The sequence below is a fragment of the Carcharhinus amblyrhynchos genome, chromosome 26 (genome assembly GCF_965287045.1).
Source record: "Carcharhinus amblyrhynchos chromosome 26, sCarAmb.v2.hapA, whole genome shotgun sequence".
Classification (NCBI taxonomy): Eukaryota; Metazoa; Chordata; class Chondrichthyes; order Carcharhiniformes; family Carcharhinidae; genus Carcharhinus; species Carcharhinus amblyrhynchos.
The window spans coordinates 37,644,240-37,667,218 of NC_137349.1; the positions used below are offsets into that span (position 1 = coordinate 37,644,240).

A 22,979-nucleotide genomic window follows, 5' to 3' on the forward strand; every position below is an offset into this window, starting at 1 on the left:
TCCATCTATCCTATCTTCTTAAAACACTTCAGTAAGATTACCCAGATTCAAAGCCAAATTTCTTACGTCAAGACGCTTTACAGATGTCCAACACATACGATTTTTATTTTATTCATTTGTGGGACTCAGGCATTGCTGGCTGGCCAGCATTTATTGCCTATCCTTAGTTACCCCTGAGAAGGTGGTGATGAACTGCCTTCTTGAATCGCTGCAGTCAATGTTCTGTGGGTTGACCCACAATGCTGTTAGGGAGGGAATTCCAGGATTTTGACCCAGCGACTGCAAAAGGAATGGTGATATATTTCCAAGCCAAGATGGTGAGTGGCTTGGAGGGGATCTTGCAGGCGGGTGGTGTTCCCAGGTATCTGATGCCCTTGTCCTTCTACATGGAAATGGTCGCGGGTTTGGAAGATGGTGTCTAAGGATCTTTGGTGAATCATGTAGATCGTACACACTGCTGCCTCTGCATATTGGTGAAAGGAGGTAGTGGATGTTTGTGGATGTGGTGCCAATCAATCGGGCTTCTTGAGTGTTGTTGGAACTGCACCCACCCAGGCAAGTGAGGGGTATTCCATCACACTCCTGACTTGTGCCTTGTAGATGGTGATAGGCTTTGGGCAATCAGGTGGAAGTTACTCCCTGCAGTACTCCTAGCCTCTGACCTGCTCTTGAAGCCACTGCATTTATGTGGTGGTGAATCCAGTTGAGTTTCTGGTCAATGGTAACCCCAACAATGTTGACAGTGGGGGATTCAGTGATGGTGACACCATTGAACGTTAGGAGCAATGATTTGAATGTCTCTTCTTGATGATGGTTATTGCCTGGCACTTGTGTGGCATGAATGTTACTTGCCACTTGTCAGCCCAAGCCTGGATATTGTGCAGATCTTGTTGCATTTGAACATGGACTGCTTCAGTACCTGAATCATCGTAAATGGTGAACATTGTTCATCGATGATTGTACATCCACTTCTGACCTTATGACGAAGGGAAGGACATCAGTGAAGCAGCTGAAGATGGTTGAGCCTAGGACAGTACGCTGAAGAACTCCTGCAGAGATATCCTGGAGCTGATATGACTAACCCTCCACAACCAATGTACCAGGATTGACTCCATTCAGCAGAGAGCATGCCCCCAATGCCCACTGATTCAATTTTGCTACAGCAGAGTAGTTAGAAGTAACACTAAAAAAAAGGTCAACTCAAACAGAAACTTCAAGGCCTTTGTGCTTTTTCATCTTCACATTGCAAGTCAGTGGAGGCTCAATGGAGAATGTTGAAGCCAGCCTGGATTCCTAGAATTGTAGAATCACTACACTGCAGGAGGCAGCCATTTGATCAATCCAGTCTGCACTAACAATAATCCCACCCAGGCCCTATCCCCATAAACCCACGTATTTCCCCTATTAATCTCTCTAACCCTAAGGGAAATTTACCATGGCCAATCAACCTAACCTGCACATCTGTGGACTGTGGGAGAAAACCGGAGCACTCGGAGAAAACCACACAGACATGGGAAGAACATCCACACAGACAGTGATCTGAAGGTGGAATTGAACCCAGGTCCCTGGCGCTGTGAGGAATCAGTGCTAACTACTTGGTCACATAATCTGAGCTGACACTTGGGACTGGACTTTGTTGCGCAAAAACTGGCTGTTGCATATCCACATCGCAATAAAGGCCACACTCCATTCAGGTTGTAAATGGCACAACATAAGCCTGAATCCTTGCTTTAAATTGCTAATGCAATGAAAAGATTTTGCAGGATTATTTAGAGCTTTTGGAGTATTTCTAGGGATTTCCAAAAAATGGGTAGAAATCTTTTTGCAGTGACATAAACTACATATTCAAAAAATCCTGCGTTCCTAAACAATGGGAACTAAAAACATCCTGGGAACTGCCTTTCCAGCTTGAGCTGGTCAACACTCACCATCCCCAAGTAATGCAATGGGATACACAAGGAACTAAAAAATCACCAGCAACATTTGACCATCCCACTTCCTAGCAGACTCTGCAGCTTCCATAAGCTTTGAAATTCTCTGTTCAGTAACTATCTAAAAATAAAATCTATTCTTTCGAGGCTTCTGGAACCTCAGTATAAAATAAACCAGAAACAAAGAAATCTAACCAAAGTACATGTGGATGCTGGAATCTGAAACAGAAAATGCTGAAAAATCTCAGCAGGTTTGACAGCATCTGTGGGAAGAGAATAGAGCCAATGTTCAAAATCTAGTTGACCCTTCATCAGGGCTAAGAGTCATAGAGGTTTACAGCACGTAAATAGGCCCTTTGGCCCAACTTGACCATGCCACTTTTTTTTTTATATATAACCCCCTACTCTAATCCCAATTGTCTGCATTTGGCCCATATCCCTCTATACTTATCTTACCCATGTAACTGTCTAAATGTTTTTTAAAAGACAAAATTGTACCTGCCTCTACTACTACCTCTGGCAGCTTGTTCCAGACATGCCCCACTCTGTGAAAAAATTGTCCTTCAGCTTTTGTATCTCTCCCCTCTCACCTTAAACCTGTGCCCTCTAGTTTTAGACTCCCATACCTTTGGGAAAAGATATTGACTATTAAGCTGATCTGTGCACCTCTTTATTTTATAGACCTCTATAAGATTACCCCTCAGCCTCCTTTACATCCAGTAAAAAAAAAAGTCCCACTGGATCCAGCATCTCCTCATCACTCAAACCATCAAGCCCAGGTAGCATCCTAGTAAGTCTTTTCTACACTCTTTCTAGTAAAATAATATCCTTTCTAGGGTGACCAGAACTGTGCACAGAATTCCAAGTGTGGCCTTACCAATGTCAACAAGACATTCCAGCTCCCTGTATTCAATGTTCTGACCGATGAAACCAAACCTTCTTCACCATTCTGTCCACCTGTGACTCCACTTTCAAGGAGCTTTGATCATGTACCCCTAGATCTCTGTTTTGTAATTCTCTCCAACGTTGCATCATTAACTGATTAAGTCCTGCCCTCATTCAATCTACCAAGATGCATTACCTTGCATTTATCTAAATTTAACTCCATCTGCCATTTGTCAGCCCACTGGCTCAATTGATCAAGATCCTGTTGTAATTGGACATAACTTTCTTCACTATCCACTATGCCACCAATCTTGGTATTATCTGCAAACTTACTAACCATGCCTCCTATACTCTCATTCAAATCATTAATATAAATGACAAATAACAGTGGACCTGGCACTGATACCTGAGGTACACCACTGGTCACAGGCCTCCAGTTTGAAAAACAATTCTCTATAACCACCCTCTGGCTTCTGTCAAGAAGCCAATTTTGTATCCATTTAGGTAGCTCACCCTCGATCCCAAGAGATTTAACCTTATGCAACAACCTACTACGTGGTACCTTGTCAAAGGCCATGCTAAAGTCCATGTGAACAACATCAACTGCACTGCCCTCATCTACCTTCTTGGTTACCCCTTCAAAAAACTCAAATCAAATTTGTGAGACATGATTTTCCACTCAAAGCCATGCTGACTGTCCCTAATCAGTCCTTGCGTCTCTAAACGCCTGTAGCTCCTGTCTCTCAAAATACCTTCCAACAACTTACCCATCACAGATGTAAGACTCACTGGCCTATAGTTTCCAGGCTTTTCCCTGCAGCCCTTTTTAAACAAAGGCACAACATTTGCCACTCTCCAATCTTCAGGCACCTCACCCGTGACTATATAATTCCAATATCTCAGCTAGGAGACCTGCAATTTCTTCCCATTGTGTTCTGGCATATACTTCATCAGGTCCCAGGGACTTATCTACCTTGAAGCGCTTTAAGACTTCCAGCATCTCCTTCTCTGTAATACGTACACTCCTCAAGACATCACTATTTATTTCCCCAAGTTCCCTAACATCCACATTTTTCTCAACAGTAAATACGGATGAGAAATATTCATTTAGGATCTCAGCCATCTGCACATAGTTGATCTTGTTGATCCTTAACGGGCCCTACTCTCTCCCTTGTTACTCTTTTGCCCTTTATGTATTTGTAGAAACACTTTGGATTCTCCTTTACCTTATCTGCCAAAATAATCTTGTGTCCCCTTTTCGCCCTCCTGATTTCTCTCAACTCTACTCCTACACTCCCTACATTCTTCAAGGGATTCACTTGATCCCAGCTGCCTATGCACATCATGTGCCTCTTTCTTCTTCTTGACCAGGGTCTTAAAATCCCAAGTCATCCAGGGTTCCCTACTTCTGCCAGCCTTGCCCTTCACTCAAAGAGGAAGGTGCTCACCCTGAGCCCTGGTCAAGAGCAAAGAGAATCAGCACAGATTTATACTATGAGGGTGAGGCAGGGGTGAAATGGGACAAAGGGAACGTAAATGAGGATACAGTAGGCTGAGGTGGTGCTAAAAGTGTCCATCAAGTGATCAGAATGGCAGAAGAGGTACAGATAGAATAGGGACTGCCTCGGGATTATGACAGTTGTCCTGAAGGTGCGGGGGGCAAGAAGAGAGCTGGAATGGAGAAGTGGAGAAACGGAAGGGTGAAAGAAGGATGATAAAATGGGTACATGAGATGAAAAGAAATGAAATAAAAGGAAATGGGGCAAAAGGTGGAGAAGTGTTCATGCTTGGAAGTTGTCGAGCTCTGACCATTCCTTTTTGACTCATCCCAAATTAAACACATCCAACAGTGGATATTAACAATTTCTTCATTGCCCCTGGCCAGTTTATTCCCTCACTGCCTTGTGGCTTCTCAAAACTGCTACTTCACTCATGTGGTCTTCTTGCAAATCTTCACCCCAGGAGTTGAGACGTCCACTTCAGGCCTTTAAGAGCAACAGGAGCTTACAAAACCAGATCTGATTCACATCAAAGCAAGCCCCACATACACAGAAAAAAACAAGACTTCCCTCCCAGTGAAGATTGAGCCTCTTCCTTTTCCCTCCCCAAGTCTGAGATCATTACCATACAGGATTGGCTGATTTTCATTGCCTCACACAACTGCTGCAGTGTGGGGTTGCAATTCCTGTGGGGTCAAATCTGAAATTGCACCCTTTCTGTTACTCACACTCAAATTTCCTGTCAATCTCTGAACATAAACCAGAACCTAAAAATGAGCAAGTAAACAATCAGAAAAAGGGAAGTGTGGAACGGAAACCGTATACTCCTACAAATAAGAAATTTAAACTTCAAAGAGATCTAGCTATTATTCAGGCACACGTCAATCAAGAAAGTTCTTCTAATTTTTAAAAGTGATTCAAACTGTAATATATAAACATTCAAACAAAAACAGAAAACACAGAGCAAGACTTAAATGGAGGAGAAATAAAATGCATTTTATTGATTTTGCTCGTCACTAAAATTCTGGATATAATTTTACACCAGTTTCAATTCAGTGTAATTGCAGGAGATTTGTCAGGCTCCTTAGCCTGAGATACAGTTTTTATAGTGAGCCAGACATGCTTGAATGCAAGGATTGATAAACAAGCTTAAAAGAGAAAATACATTTGGGTTACGAGCAATTATGAACCAACAAACTTGTACCAGAGTATCTTCAAGCTGAGTAATGGCTTTACACCACAACTTTAAATGACTCAGATGTAAATGCACTAGAAAGTCCACTCATCTCTCAAGTTAAGATGCAGGTTCCACATGGTGTGCCAATATTCACGGAGATATTTATCTAGTCCATTCCCGTACCATCCCCAAGTAGCGTGGGACTGCAGAGCACACATTGTGATGCAGCTCACTGTGACAAAGCCATCTAGATTCCAAGCATGAGGGTGAGGCAGATACAGTCAGAGTTGCTGAGACTTTCCAACATTTTGTTTTAATTGCATGGGAAAAGGTGTTGGATCCTGATCCAGTTTATAACACCAGCATTCTGCAGCTGGAGACTGAGTGGAGACAGATTGCAAAGTCCTCCACTTCACTAATCTAAGTCCCAATTCTGTTGAGACTTTCCAGATCTGCAAGGTTTAGCATCTCCCATGCATGAACGCAGAGAGTTCTCCTCATTCCCACCATGTAATTTATACCCAAATTCACATCGGTGCCTGGAAGATTTGGGTTTATGCAGCATTGCCCTAGCTTCCGTTGCACTCAATAGCATTCACAACTTCAGGATGTGCCAACACACTTCACACCAATGAAGTACTTTCAAAGCAGAGACATTGTTGTGAAATAGAAAACATGGCAGCAATTTTGCACACAAGACCCCCCAAAACAGCAATGAGATAAATTACCACTGTCAGGGGATTAAAACCTTAACAATAATTTTCTCATGGCCAATTTATAAAATTTTAAAAATTGGACAAAAATGTCTGTGGCCCTGAATAAAATCTTTCTGGCAGCATCAGAGAAATTTGCAACCAGTTATCTCTGGACCCCTAATGGGCTGTAGAGACCCTATTCAAAGAGAATCATACAAAGACCATCGACAATTCATAAGCCAACCAGCTGGAGCTGACCTGTCTGCTAGGACAGTGGACCTAATAACCTCCCTATAAAACTTAATGGTTGGAACATTAACAATGTCAGGGATACGGACAAGGGGATACAATTCCTTTGTCAAAGCCACAGTGGCACATGATTCTCTAGCTGGTGAAACCAATAATATTGTCTTGCGGAACTGCAAAGCGCAGTCTGCTATTTTCCATTTTCTAGCACCAGTACAGAAAGGGGCTCTGTCCAGGTTTAAAGTTTATTTATCAGTGTCGCAAGTAGGCTTACATTAACACTGCAATGAAGTTACTGTGAAAATCCCCTAGTCGCCACACACTGGTACCTGTTCAGGTAAACTGAGGGAGAAATTAGCATGGCCAATGCACCTAACCAGCACATCTTTCGGATTGTGGGAGAAATCTGAAGCATCTGAGGAGAATGTGCAAACTCCGCACAGACAGTGACCTAAGCCAGGAATCGAACCTAGCTCCCTGGCACTGTGAGGCAGCAGTGCTAACCACTATGCACTATTTGAATGTTTGACCCCATTTATACTGTTTCAACAGAAATTTCTATGTCATTGTCTATAAGACTGATTCATCTCTGTGTGCCTTTTACATCATGGAAGTCATCTGTACCGGAAAAGTGAATTACCCAGCATTAGTTCAGCCTGCCCACCACTGGGAAGGAATACACAAATAGACTTTGTTTCTGGACTCTGCACCCATGTAAAACAATAATTATTTTTCTGTGGTCTTTGCCCTGTAATACTTTCTTCCTCTACCCTTCTTTTACTGTACATAGTGACCCCTCTCCTATGTTTTGAATGTGTCCAAATAAACAATCCTCCGAATTTTAACGATGGAAAATTGGATCACACCAAAACTAAGGATCTGGGAAACACCACCATCACTAAAATACCTTTCTGTTTAAGATAGGTCATGAGCGGAAATCAGGGTTGTTTAACCACCCGTCTATCCATTACACTATTAATCCACTTTCTAGGGATGTTGGTTCAGGCCAGCACACCAGGAAGAGTTTCTTGCCTCTTCTTTGAGCAGGTCACAGGGTCTTACATGCTCAATTGATGGCGAATGGGGCTTCATTTCATGTCCAATCTAAATACACCATCTCAGATGGTACAGCACTCCCTCAGTCATGCACTGAACCTCAGGTGACATAGGACCCCAAGGTAGGAAAAGAATAAAGTTTATTAGTCACAAATAGGCTTACATTAACACTGCAGTGAAGTTACTGCGAAAATCCCCCAATCAGCACACTCTGGCACTTGTTCGGGTACACTGAGGGAGAATCTAGCATGGCCAATGCACCTAACCAGTATGTCTTTCGGACTGTGGGAGGAAACTGGAGTACCCAGAGGAATCCCACACAGACGCAGGGAGAATGTGCAAACTCCACACAAACAGCGATCCAAGCTGGGAATCAAATCCAGGTCCCTGGAGCTGTGAAGCAGCAGTGCTAACCACTGTGCCATCTCGCTGCCACTACAGATAGAATAGCAATCACCTCAGCTCTGAAAGCATTATAGATTTAAAATGCTTTGTCACTGCCACAGTAGGAATAACTTCACAAAACGATATAAACAAATGCACAAACAGCATCAACTAACCATAAATAAAAACAAGTGACAAGAGAAGAAATATGGTGCGCCCAGGCACTACGCTCTGTCATGACCCTCAATTTATGGCTGAAGATTGAAGTAAACAACTGTCAGTGTTGAGAAGGCAACAGTCTGCCCTTTGCCCTGAGCGGCACACCTGGGATCTGAGGAACTTGTTCTTTTACTGCAGCAGTCAAACCCCACCCTGTTCACATGCCCACAAAAATAGGACCCAGACAGCTAAGCATTTTCCTCCCAGTCAGAAAATGCATGCATTTTTCTAATTGGCCATTTTGCAAGTTCAGTAGGAACCACAGGCAGGACTGTTCAGCCCCTTGAATCTGCCTGGGCCAAGAACAGTACAGATATGTGAGCGTCAGGGAAGCCTGGATTCAGAAAGCTTGCATTTAAGACAAGCCATCCCCACCCTGCCCCCAATTTTTTCATCCTCTTCCAAAAGTGATAATACTCTGCTGTCCTAATAGTACCTCATCCAAAATAGCTTTAAACATGTGCTATTGAACTGAGGGCATGTCAAAATTCAGTCCAAATGTGTTCTCGGTTTAAAATCCACACACCCACAGTAGCAAATGTCTGGTAACTGGAATCAGGAATGGGAACCTGGTGTAATTCTCACCACCTATCCAGAGCAATTCCCTAGTTTAGAAGCACTGCAGCCAATGGTGGTACCAGAACTGGCACTCTGGCCACCACTGGCTGATAGTATGAGGGAGGAGAGAGGTAGCAGGGGCTGGCTATTCCAGACACCCTCAGCTTGGCCTTTGACAGCTTGAGAAATGGCCAGCCGGAAAGCTGACCAACAATTTCGATATGAAAGTGGATACACTCCACCCATCTTTACCTCCTGTCTGCAAGGACACTTTCATTAGGAGAGAACTAATGGTATAATTGATGGCAGCCTCTGAAAGCATGTTAACTCCAGGTTCACATACATTTTTAATCTGCTTCAGAAAGGCTATCGCAGGTCTCAAAGGATTCCTGTAACATTCGGAGTTAGATACTATAGCTGTCCGGTTTTCAAATCAGCAGCAATAGTCGTTGCTCATAGAACAGTTTTTTTGCAGTTTAAAACATTATTAAAGTCTATGTAATGGTTTGCAAACTCTCATTTGTCCTTACCAATTGGAAATGATTCTTTTAAGTTACAAGTTTTGGATGAGGGAAATGCAAGTCGAAGAACTCAAAACAACAGAGACATACCTGTGTTCATATAGTGCCCCTCATAACCTCAAGACATTTGTTCAGTATTCCTGGGGTTTGGTGCATTACTATGAACATCACATTCAGCCTGCATTTATATGGAGATTTTAATGTAGCAAAATGATCTAAGATGCTCCACAAGAGCATAATCATACAACAAACGACACTGAATCACAAAGGAGATATTAAGAGATACGTTTTAAGCATTTTCTAAAATTTTATGCAGGGATTCCAGCCTAGGCAGCCGAAGACATGGCCGCCATTGCAATGAGCAAAGGAAGTCAGGAATAGGGAAGTGTGATGCCTTGGACTGGAACACCAGGGTATAGAATTTTAAAAATTGGTGGTAGACTGGAGTCAGCATAGTCAGCAAGCGCAGGGACTGAATGAGCAAAGGGGACTTGACACAAGTTAATATTCAGGAACAGTCTTGGTTGTGCTCAAGTTCAGAGAGTACTTTAGCCTGTGAGAAGCCTTGGTTACACACTCACTGCAAGCAAATTGTTTGATTTCACATCTCTCCAATCATTCCCATCTGCCACTTGATTGAAACATCATTTATGAAGAGGGAGTCCAATCAGCAAACTATTCAACTGCAGGGGGTTTTGCAGCCGAACCTGATCCTGTCTCCATACAGGCATCAGTTAACAAGCATTATTGGACAATAACCTGGATCAAAAATCCTGGCTCATTGAAGACTCGGCAGGGGATTGTTGTGCCCCTTGCCAAGATTAACTAATTCAGAACAGGTTGAAACCTGATCCTAGGCTATTGTGACATAATTCACGTGGTGTGGTACTTTGACACTTCAAAATAAAACCGACAGGCGTTACAAAAATAATCCTGTTGAGGGTCAAAAAGATATCCTTTTAGAAAAAAATAAAGCAACAAAACCAGCCAGGTTACTCCTCTTGACCATTTCCTGAGCTTTAACAGCAATGACAGAGCCAAGTTTGACCATGTGGACCCTCATAATCAGGTAAATCGTTAACAGAGAGCATGAATACTTGTGTTGCTGTTTACAATAAGGCCCTATCGCTGGATGGGAGACTCTGCACTCCCAGTGTGCAACATTAGTGTGAGAGATTATACTCCAGTGTGCTAGAATGATAAGAGAGACCATACCCTTTGAGAGAGAGAGCATGCCCAGACCCTATCCACAGCACAAGAGTCAGTGTCTTTGGGGGGGACGGGGGACCGAACAAGAGAGAAAATAAAACTGACTTCTGCAAGTAATAGGGGAACATGAATACTGGGTGGGGTGCAATCAAATATTTTAAAAGAGGGCTTGTCCTTGAGACACACCCACTTATTAGGCTATTTGGCACTGACTCCGCTTTTCCCCCACTCACCTGCTTAGGTTGCTTTTTAAAATCCTAAAGCTTTCTCCAGTGTTGCAGCTTGGGATTCCTACTGACCATTTGACCCCTCCATCAACTTTTTAAAAACTGCCTAGAAATATAAGAGCTCTCTAAGTGATGAGGTATTCCCAGCCCACAGTAAGAGAATTTCTCAATGGAAGCAGGGTCCAGCTCTTGACACTCCTGCATACTAAAAAGGACACTCTATTCCAACTTAGTCACCTTCACAAAAACCTACCTGACCCAAGGGAAGCTGCCATTGAGTTAACCCAGGCACCTGGGGTCAGGGGGCATAAGAAAGAAGAGAGCATGGATGGACAAAAACAATCTTGATTCTGCCATCCATAAATGAGGACACATGTAGAGGGAATCTCTGGTGCAAAACACAAAACTGTTCCATTATGACATATTGGGTAAGTAGGGCATTCACTGGCATGGCCAGAAGGTATCTTAACAAAGAAAGAGAAAAACCTCAACAGGAGCTACTTCTCTCATATGATGCCAAATTTCTTCTGCAGCTGATGTTGGAGTGAGTCCCCAGCTAAACACACAGGGTCAGTCATCGATGGAGGACTCCAGGTTAAAATATGTGAAGACCTTCCCAATGGGAGAGGGCACCCTGCTCTGGAAATATTACAGGCTCCAGTTTTAGTTGCTAGGCTGCCCATATGGTATTGGCTACTTGAGAATAAAGCACTTTGGGATTCATATTTGCTTCTTTCAGATTCAAAAACACAAGAGGCCATTTCATAAGCCATCACCCCTCCCCTCCCTTTCAGCTGGGCGTCTTGTTCACAGCTAGACAAAAAGTGTACAATTTTCAGAATCACATCTCAAGTCCACTCTATTAGATGCTAATAAGGGCCAACCTAGTTCCCTATACCCTCCCTGCCAAACTAATCTTTCCAATTTTCCACATTTTCCAAACTGCAATCATAACCAAGTGTGTTTGGAAATTTTGCCTTGATTCTTTATAAAATAGAAGCATCTCCAGCCCTTTCCCTTTATATTCCTCCAAACCACATTAAAAATAAAAGTGCAGAATGCAAGGCCAAATGAACTCGAGCTGAAAGTTCGTTGCTTTTTCAACATGACATGACTCTGTAGTGACCTTGGATCAAATGGAACATTTATCACTAGGAATGTACAGCAGACCCTCCCACAACAATATTCCAGAATCATCCACTAAAAAATAAAACTCAATAAAATAAAACCCTGGTATACAGAATTTAAGTCGTCCTATTTTGATGATCCTACATCTCTAGGCCTCAGGTTAAAATGGTTGCAACCATCTCGTATGATTGTGGTGCCTTGGTGGTCAACATGTGGTGTGGCTTAGTAGCCCCACTCCAGCACAGCAGACTCTGACATGGCAGTCTCTGCCACGTTTGCTGCACAGGAAGGTAGTGGGAGGAGAAGGTGCACAATTGGGGCCAGCAGAGTTTTTAAGATTCTACTTACTGCTTCCAGAGCCCTTCCAAACAATCAACCTCCAGAGATCAAACCAAATCAGCAGCTGTCAGTGCCATTTGTTCTCTTGATGTTGACAGTCAAACCAAACTCTTTACAGATGTGAGAATCCTTCTGTTTCTTGTTGAAGGCGTTCTTTGGTATGGGATGTAGAATCATAGAATCCCTGCAGTGCAGAAGAGGCCATTCGGCCTATTGATTCTACACCAACTCTCTGACAGAATATCTTATCTAGGCCCTCTCCCCCACCCTATCCCTAAAACCCTACATATTTGCCTTGGCTAAGCCATCTAATGTACACACCTTGGACACTAAGGAGCAATTTAGTATGGCTGATCCACCTGACCTACACATCTTTGGACTGAGGGGGGGGAAACTGGAGCACCTGGGGAAAACCCAAGCAAACACAGGGAGAATGTGCAAACTCCACAGGGACAGTCATTGAAGGCAGGAATTGAACGCAGGTCCCTGATGCCGTGAGGCAGCAATGCTAACCACCGTGCCACCATGCTGCCTTCATATACTGGGCACTGTCAGTGCAGAGCTACTTGTTATACCACAAGGGTCACAATGATATCATGAGGACAAATTCCTGAAGCTTTCATCTAATGAACTTTCCAACACAAGCTTTCCCCCTTCACTCACATGTTATGACATAAAAGAAAATGGGGGAAAAGTATCCACAAAATCTTTTGTAATTGACTTTTCTTCCGCGTTATTTGCTGCAGTATCTGGGAAATGAATCTTCAACTTCTGGAGTCTCCCAGACTATCTTTTCTGAATCCATTCCTAATTTTATCTTTCCATAGCACATAATGCTGCCCTTTGACCCCTCAACTGAGAAATAAGCCACACCTTCCTGTTTATGACAAGTAACGCAACACACAGCAGATACATGCAGTGCAAGCCTGGAGTCACTCCAAACACAAAATGAATGAGGCAAATTTGATTGGGATTAAACTATGCAGTAAAGTGTGCCCCAATTGATTAGCAGCAATGATGAATTTTTCACAGCACCTTAAAACGTCGCAAAAACAGCCCAAGAGATTTCACAGGAAGCATCATCAAAACAAAACTTGTCACCTAGCCACAAATAATAATAGAGAGGAAGAAAAATAGAGAGGCAAAGTAGTTTCTGGAGAGAATTCCAGAGCTTAGAACCCACCAATAGTGCAACAATTAAAATCACAAAGAGGCCAGAATTAAGAAAGAATTACTAAAAGAGTTACTGGAAGTGCTGTAGGACTGACGGGGGTTACAGTGACAGGAAGGGGCAAGGCCATGGAGGGATTCAAAAAAAGTTAAACTGGGACATGATTGGACAGTAAACTTTCTCTGTAGGCCTGTAAATCTCTCTCTTTCTAACTATTTACCCAATTCTCTTTGGAAAGTTCCAATTAAATCTGCTTCCACCAGTCTACCCAGAAGTGTATTCTAGCTTTGAACGTACACATATCCAGTGACTGGTAAAGGTCTGGTTGAAATATGGTTACTCTGTAACTGAAAAACTACCAAACTGTAAACTTTTACCTTGTTGAGGTGACCTTCAGCGTGCGATACTATCATCTGTTTGCAGCATTCTGACACTTGCTCGGCCAATTGGGAGTTCTGCAGGGCTGAGGCCTGACCTTACAGCCCTCCAACTATAATTCATTATTTTAATAGAGCCACAGTAAGGAACTAAGCTATGTATATTCATCAGATGATGTACAGAAAGTCTCCTTTATACTGCTTCCACTTCTAATTCACTGCTGTTTCCCCAGTAATCCAGCAATAAAATGGATCAAAGAAACTCTCCTTTTTATGATTATTATCAGAGGTAATCTGTGCTGATGATAGAAAGTCAGAGTTGCATTTATTTAACTCCTTTCATGATAACGGGGCATCCTAAAAGGCTTCACAGCCAATTAAGTGCTCCTTGACGTGTAGTCACTGTTGTATAAGAAATACAGTAGCCCATTTGTAGGCAGCAAGCTCCTACCAACAGCAACGTGACCAGATCATCTGTTTTGGTGATGTTGACTAGAGTAAATATTGCCCAGGATAACTGTGATAAATCCCCCATTCTCCTTCAAAATAGTGCCAATAATCTGTTTGTGTCCACCGGAGAGGGCAGACAGGGACTTAGTGTAACGTCTCAGCTAAAATATGTATTTCCAGCAGTGCAGCTCTTCTTCAATTCTGCGTTGGTGTATCAGCCTGTATTTTTGTGCTCAAATCTGAAGACTTGAATCCACAATGATTTGACTCAGAGTCGAGAATGCTACCAACTGAACCACAGTTGACTGAAGACAGTGCTTTAAGGAAAGTCATTCTGATTACATTCTTACAGAAGCTGAGATGTAACTCTACTATAATTCCATCTGTTTTGAACTAATAACCACCCACAGGCACTCACTTTAGTGTTGAGGGTATTGGCAGGAACCTCTCAGTCTCTGGTGAGTGTTTACAATTCTGTGAGCTGGGAGGACATCTGAAGGTAAAATTCTGAAAAGGAGAAAGTGCCTGAGTGCCCAATTATAGAAAACAGCAATCCTGGACACTGACAATCTTTAGCACTTCAGAAATATGAAGGAAGAAGGAGAGAGAAGTAGATAGAATCACGACCAGGAGATTTCCTTTTGTCAAACTAAGTTTGGTGCTGTTGTCATTATGTTACTGGACTACCAATCCAGAAAACAGGAACTCAGGTTCCAGGGACCTGGGTTCGATTCTGGCCTCGAGGCGACAGTGTAGAGTTTACAGACTCCCTGTGTCTGTGTAGGTTTCCTCCTATTGTCCAAAGATGTGCAGGTTTGGAGGATTAGCCATGCTAAATTGCCCTTTAGTGTCAGGAAAACTAGCTAGGGTAAATGTATGGGGTTATGGGGACAGAGCCTGTGTGGGATTGCAGTCAGTGCAGACTTGCTGGGCCAAATGGCCTCCTTCTGCACTGAATGATTCTATGAAAATCTATGATTTCAGTTTGAGAATTTGAATTGGAAGCAGAAAGTGACAGTGAAGCATTTGGATTGTCAGGGAAAACTTTCAATGGGTTCACATTAAGATCGCTTAAGGAAGAGAAGTTGCTGTCCTCTCCGTTCTGGCCTATATGTGACTCCAATCTCACACCAGCATGGTGGACTTTTAACACTGGAGTGGCCTAGCAAGTTACTTTGTATCAGACTGTTGTATAGTCCCCATTTTATAGCATTGAGTATCTTCACCACAGGGTTTAGGAAGAAGATCCATCATTACATTCTCAAGTGAAACTAGGGATGAACACGATATAAAGACTGAAGGCAATGGATACTGCTAAGGTTATGGGGACCCTTGCAACATTCCAGCAATAATAATGACGTCTACTGCTCCAGAACTAGCTGTGCCCCATAACCAAGCTGTTCCTGTACAGTTACAATACTGGCATCTACTCAATAATGCTCAGATACATCCTGTCCACAAAAAGCAGGACAAATTAAATCTGGCCAATTACTGCCCCATCAGCCTAATCTTGATCATCATCAAGAAAGTAATAGAAGCTGTTGTCAACAGTGCCATCAAGTAACACTTACAGCATAATAACCTGCTCACTAATGCTCAGTTTGGGTTCTGCCAATGCCATTTGGCTCCTGACCTCATTGCAGCCATGATCTAAACATGGAGAAAGGGGCTGAATTCCAGATGGGAGTGGAAAGACTGCCCTTGACATCAAGGCAGCATTGGACAGATTGTGACATTGAGGAGCCACGGCAAAATTGAAGCTGATGGGAATTATGGGGAAACTTCCCTCTGACTGGAGTCATACCCAGCACAAATGCTGTGGTTATTGGAGGTCAATAATTTTAGTCCCACAACATCTCTGTAGGAGTTCCTCAGGGTAAATGTCCTAAGCCCAACAATCTTCAGCTGCTTCATCAATGACCTTCCCTCCGTTATAAGGTCAGATGTGGGGATGTTCACTGATGATTGTGCAGTGCTCAATACCATTCACAATTCCCCAGATGGTAGGGCAATCCATGCAACAGTCTAGACAACATTCAAATTTGGGCTTAAGTGGCAAGTGACAGGCAATGACCATCTCCAATGAGACAATAGGATTACCATCACTCAATCCCCTCATCATCAACCTGGAGGTTACCATTGACAAGAAGCTAAACCAGACCAGCCGTATAAGTATTGTGGTTGCAAGAGCAGGTTAGTGGCAGGGAACTCTACATGAGAAACTCACCTCCTGACTCCCCAAATCCCGTTCAGCATCTACAAAGCACAAGTCAGGAGTGTGTTGGAATACTCTCCACTTGACTGGCTGAGTGTAGCTCCAAGAACATTCATGAAGCTTAACACCATCCAGGCAAAGTAGCCTACTTTTGAGGCACTCCTTCGCAATTTAAACATTTACTCTCTCCACCTCTGGTGCACCGTGGCAGCAGTGCACCAAGGTTTCTACCACCTGAAAGGCCAAAAGCAGCTGATGCATGGAGACACCACTAATTGCAAGTTCCTCTCCAATTCACACGACATCCTGACTTGGAACGATATCATCATTCCTTCACTGTTGCTGGATAAAAGTTCTGGAATGTTCTCCTGAACAGAACTGTTGGTGTATCTGCACCACATGGACTGCAACAGTTTAAGAAGGCAACTCAACCACTTTAAGGTAATTAGGGATGGGCAGTAAATACTGACGCTGCCAGTGACACCCACATCCCATGAAAAAGAGCAAAAAAAATGCTAACCTTAAGTAACACCACCCACATCCCAAAACCTAAATTTTCCATTCTCCCAGTGCAGCAGGAATTGTCATGGCCAGAATGGAAAATCAGATGGAGCAGCAAAAGGTTCAATAACTTTGCAGGGGGGAAAATTTCCAGTCTTGTAGCTGACAGGACAGGAAAATTCCATTCCAAGAATTAATTTTTTAAGAACTGTTGGTGTGTGGGCTTGGAGTGGGCTGAAACACAAGATGTGGCAGTGTTATCAGGCCATGCAGCAACAGCAAGGCAAATACACATATACATAAATGGCAGCAAATGAAAAGTGCATTGGTGGTGGGTGGTGGTGGTGGTGGCGGGGGGTTATCGAGTACTCCAGCAAGTCAAAAGTGGGAAGGGCGGGGGGGGGGAGAGACTGCAAAGTTAAGCAATTGAAGCTAAACTTAAATAGAGTTAAAAATACAGTGATAAATCAAACAGTTATTATTCTAAAATTACAGTTGCTGTGGAAATGGACCAGTGACACCATTCAGCAGAGAGACTGGAGATGGCATTTCAGACAGCAACATAGCTCCAACATAATTTCAAAAAGTATTCTGCAAGACATTCAGATGACAATGCTCCTGCAGTTTCCCACAGGTATGCAGAGAAATGATGCCACTCTCCTAGTCTGAATGCCACCTATAAAAAAGGTAGTCTAAATGCATACATGTCCCAAGCAAACAAGGCTTGCCTGCATCAAAACAGATGAACAAAATTCAAATGAGTCAGCTGTGGCTCTGTGGTATAACTCTGGCCTTGGAGTCAGGAGGTTGTGGGTTCATGTCTGATTCCATGGACTTCAGCACATAAACTCAGCTCACTCCAGTGCAATGCTGAGGGAATGCTGCATTGTCTACGGTGCTGTCTTTTGGATGTGGCCCTGGCTGGTCATTCAATTTGAAATAAAAAGGTCAGATAGCACTCTGTGAAGAGTAAGGGAATTCTCCTTGCAGACCTGGCCATTTCTTATCCCTCAGCTAATATCAGAAACAGATCATCTGGTCATTTGTTTCAACGCTACTTATGGGATCTTGCTGCATGGAATTTTTAAAAAAAGTCTTTTTAAATTTATTTTTTAGTGTTACAAGTAGGCATACATTAACACTGAAGTTACTGTGAAAATCCACTAGTCGCCTGTTTGGGTTCACTGAGGGAGAATTTTGTGTGGACAATGCACCCAACCAGCATGTTTTTCAGACTGTGGGAGGAAACCAGAGCACCGGAGGAAGCTCACAGAACGGGGAGAACATGCAAACTCCACACAGACAGTGACCTAAGCCAGGAATTGAACCCAGTTCCCTGGTGCTGAGAGGCAGCAGTGCTAACCACTGTGCCACCAGCCATGGCTCCAAACATTACAATAGTGATTACACTTCAAAAAAGTACTTCTTTGGCTGTAAAGAGCTTTATGACATCCTGAAGGTAAGGAAGGGATATAAACAAGAGTTCTTTCCATTTACTTCATTTTATGTGGTATAGCAAATTCTGGACCACACTTACAATCTTGAAACATTGATGCTGAGGAAGATTGACTCAAAAGAGGAGTTAATTACTGAAATTGAACAAGTGCCAAGCAAGCAATCACTGGAGAGGAATATGATTGGCACGCAATGTACATCCATACACTCAAAAATATGGACGTTCGTACTCTTGATTTCTGAGTGACATTCTTTTTGGAATATACCAGAGAATAAAGTACACTTTAGCGCTTTTGCATTCTTTTGTGATATCTACTCCTTCATAAACTAATGTTGTAATATACCACAATAATTCCACATTGTGTGTCATTATCACCACTCAGTATCTACAACTCCACCCAGTCAGCCACCCTGCTTTTAACCCGGTTATTGATTGGAACTATTATTCCTCTGCTGTGCCTTCTCTATATTTAACTAGTCTTTTCCTTTAAGTAGCAGTTGCCGAGTTCACTAAGGGGCGGATCTCAGGGTTTTTTTGGCAGTTGAAGTTCCTGGTTTAGCCACTTCTGGTATAGTCAAATTGTGTGGGGGAGGGAACAGAAAGATGACTCTGCTGCAATAAAATGTCCTCGCTGCTGAGCTGTGAAACCTCGACAGGAACCTTTTACTGAAGTGACCCTTTAGCTCAATTTTGGATTAAGTAGCCATTATCCATCTTTTAGGTGACTATTGAACAGCAGGAGAGGCATCTGACAGGAGCCCAATCTACTCCTCAGCCTGTGCCAGACACTTTCCAGTCAGAGACAGGAGAGTAAAACCTTGCTGATTCCTTCCTAATAAACTCATGCAAACAGAGACCAAAATGCAGTGCCCCCACTTCTACCCTATCTGGCTAACGCAATCAAGAGATCATGGATCAAAACTGGGGCCTTGCTGAGTTTGCCTCAGAACCACATAATTTACTCAAAATATTCTTGAATTGTGAAAAAGTCCATTAAGTACAACTTGGATTAAACACTTCAACACTAAACAAGCTCACCAAGGCCACTGTCACGCTGCCAGTAAGGTTACTGTACCCTGCTCTATGTGGCAGTACGATTAATTAGTTTACCAGACAACCTGCCCATTTAAAATGGGGCTGTCTTGCCCCATTCAATAATAAAAGCCAACCATACGAGATCAAAGAATTTGTCCAAACTGATGTCAGGCTTTTGCCTTTGAGATCCAATCACATTACGGCGGCAGAGCAGAATTGTATTTTAGCTTAGCAGAGCCACTGAAAAGGAACTTCCAGGAGAAAAAACACAATACACCCCAGGAGATTAAATTGTTACTCACAACCTATGATCTAGTACATTCTTGTACACTGATTAAAAGGCAGTCTACCAGCTACTATGCAAACATGCAAGACTATAACTCCTTCAAAAAGGCGAACAGAAGTCAATTTTTAGCAGCAAACATATAAAACATCACCGTACAATTCTGAGAAACAGGGAGGGTCGAGACAACTTAATGACAGGGAATACCACAACCAGCTCGGAGGAAAGAGGTACTTGATACGTATGGGTTCTCAGAAATACACGGGGGAGAGACAACTACAGAGAGAGAGAGAGAGAGAGAGAGTCCCTTCAACAAAGTTGGGGGGGGGGGGGGGGGGGTCGCAAAAAGGGAGGCTGATCACACAAGGCTATGTTAATTAGCTCTTATCTGACTTGAGAGCACGGCAGTGTCATGAATAGGTCATTCGATGTGGTCGGAGTGGGTTGTAACACCAGAAGCAAAGAAAGTTTAAAAACAAAACTACTCACATTTTATGATTGACATTTCGTTTTTTCTGCTGGTCTTTGCAGTTGATCTTTTTGTAATATTTCTGTTTCAATAACATTGAAGAAGACATCATCTTGAACCAGCCAGAGGAGTTTAATTGTACCTGACAGTACGAGGAAGCTAAATTAACAGACTCAAATTGATCTGAACTAAAAACATCACGAAGCTCTCAAGATAGTCAAAAGGAAAAAGGACGATCTTTTACTGGTGCCAACTCAGGTTCCTCACACTACAAGGTTCAGTAACTCCTCCCAGCCAGCACCTTGCGTGTTAATGATTGTATCCCCACTGGGATTAATTTAGGTCTCTCACACTGACGCAGCTTAGTGACTCCTCCCAGCCAAACACGCAGAACCACCCTTTAACACAGGGAAGTTACTTAATTCACTGATTCAAACAGCCTACTCCAAAACTGAATTCCATGCAACAAAATCTTAAATCAAATTTAGTACAGCTGCTGCTGTATAGCTTCAAGCTGACTGTTTGCAGGAATTCTCATGCTAGTTTTTAATTATAAAAAAATGAAATAGATAATCCCTTTTCTGCACTGGGGGAAGTATAGCTCTCAAAAGAGTTGACTCAACACTCAAAAGTTTCGCCATGGGTTAAATTGGCAAGCACCAGCTTGCTCCTGGCTGTTCTTACTGATTGGTGGGCTGATCCAAGATCAACCAGAAATAGTACTATAGCAACAACATGACCTGAAGCACACAGATAGTCACATGCATGACTTGATTCACATGGGCATCAGATGAAGAGGCACTGTTGGCACTCAGTACCCACACTGTTGAGGATTAAACAAACCCTTTTTTTGTTAGTGCGCCGGGATGGCTTGTGCCCAAAAAAAATACCCGCACTGTGCAAGTAACATGACACAATTTGACTCAGCCCCTCCCTATAATTCCCTCACCACAGTGGTTAAAGTGCAAGAGAACTCAACCGTCCTTTTTTGTGACGACCCAACTTTTAAAGGGGAAGAGTTACCACAAATGGCAATTCATCTGGCAGGCCCACTTCCTGGAACAGCCTGCTTTAAGAATGAAATCAACTAAGTTGTTAGTTGCAGGCAATTTTTCCTCCGTTCCTATTTTGCCAAATGAGTTTTCAGATCTTCAAATTGGAAGAAAATTTAAAAGTTAATTCATGACATCAGGCCATTGCATCCTACATAAGTGTACAATGCTCTAAAAGTCCTTTAGCAACATCTTCAATGTCCCTTTAAACATTGCCAAAGAAATTCTTTGCCCTTGTCTCACTCTTCCTACACAGTACGCACACTTTTTCTCTCACTCATTCCCCAGTCAGATCAAAACGTAGAGCTGATTTTCTCAAGATGATTGGGTTATATGAAAAATCCAGTCACCAGCTCAGGAGCAATTTTCACACACTCATGTAATAAAGTATCAGCATGGAGCTTTGTTGCAGTCCCCAAAATTCAAATCATTTTGGTTATACCCAGGTTTACGATCCTGTTCTAATCCGTAATACAAGGCAAGATAACATAATTAAGATTTCAGGAGTAATAGCTGTAGTTTATTAATAAACATTAAAGAATGTATTAATGGTGTTGCGTGATTTTTTTTATTCCAATGCAGTTTTACACTGTTCAATGTCCTGTTTTTCGAAAGAGATTTTAAACTGGGGTCCTAACTTGCCCCCTCAGGTGGGCATCCAATGGCACCATTTGGAGGAAAATAAATTCATAAGATAGAGGAGCAGAATTAGGCCATTTGGCCCATCGAGTCTGCTCTGCCATTCGATCATGCTTGAAATGCTCCTCATCCCCATTTTCCTGTCTTCTCCCCATAATCTTCAACCCATTATCAAACTAAAAATTTGTCTAACTCCTCCTTAAATTTGCTCCTGTCTCAGCATTCACCACACTCTGGGGTAGCAAATTCCACAGATTCACAACCCTTTGGGAGAAGTAGTTTCTCCTCAATTCCATTTTATATTTCCTATCCCTTATTCTAAGACTATGACCTCTCGTTCTAGAATGCCCCACAAAAGGAAGCACCCACTTTTTACCATATCTTTTATCATATTGTACACCTCAATTTGATCTCCCCTCATCCTTCTAAATTTCAGAAAGTTTAGGCCTAAACTGTTTGATTTCTCTTCGTATGACATCCCTGGAATCAATCTAGTGAACCTCCTCTGAACTGCCTCCAATCCACTACATCTTTTCTGCAATAAAAAGGCACCAGAACTGTGCAGAACATCCACACCACAATACTCCAGATGCGGTCTCACCAATGCTTTGTATAGCTGCAACAATACTTCCCTACCTTTATGTTCAGCAGGAGATTTCTTCCTGGTGTTCTTCCAGTATTTATTCAACAACCAATTTCACTAAAACAGAACTTCTGGTCATGATCACATTGCTGTTTTAGCTGCAATGTTTTACATTACAACAGTGCCAGGAGCGAGATGACTTCTTGTGAGCTATCCCCAGCATAAAATTTTATTTATTAGTCACAAGTAGGCTTACATTAACACCGCAATGGAGTTAGCGTGACAATCTCCTTGTCACCACATTCCAGCACCTGCTCGGGTAACTGATGGAGAATTTAGCATGGCAAATTCACCTAACCTGCACATCTTTGGACTGTGGAAGGAAACCAGAGTACCCAGAGGGAACCTACACAGACACAGAAAGAATGCACAAACTCCACTTGGAGTACTGTGCACAGTTCTGGTCGCCTTATTACAGGAAGGATGTGGAAGCTATTGAGAGGGTGCAGAGGAGATTTACAAGGATGTTGCCTGGATTGGGAGACATGCCTTATGAAGATAGGTTGAGGGAGCTAGGTCTCTTCTCCCTGAAGAGACAAAGGTTGAGAGGCGACCTGATAGAGGTTTATAAAATGTTGAGAGGAATAGATAGGGTGGATTCTCGGAGGTTATTT

The 22,979-nt window shown here is 42.7% G+C and overlaps 1 protein-coding gene across 3 annotated transcripts in view; it reads right to left on the reverse strand.

Moving 5' to 3' along the window:
• The window catches only part of LOC145358875 (zinc finger and BTB domain-containing protein 7A-like), a 190,958-nt gene that overhangs the window by 84,330 nt on the left and 83,649 nt on the right, over window positions 1-22,979 (reverse strand). The window contains exon 2 of one of the 3 annotated variants that reach the window (XM_080213233.1): window positions 20,052-20,173. The exons of 1 other annotated variant lie outside the window; for it this stretch is intronic. In XM_080213233.1, the coding sequence (XP_080069359.1) occupies window positions 20,052-20,143 (92 nt within the window). In that variant the 5' untranslated portion in view covers window positions 20,144-20,173. Of the gene's footprint in view, window positions 1-20,051; window positions 20,343-22,979 lie in introns of those variants that run through there. One more of the 3 variants, XM_080213232.1, reaches the window with a different exon arrangement.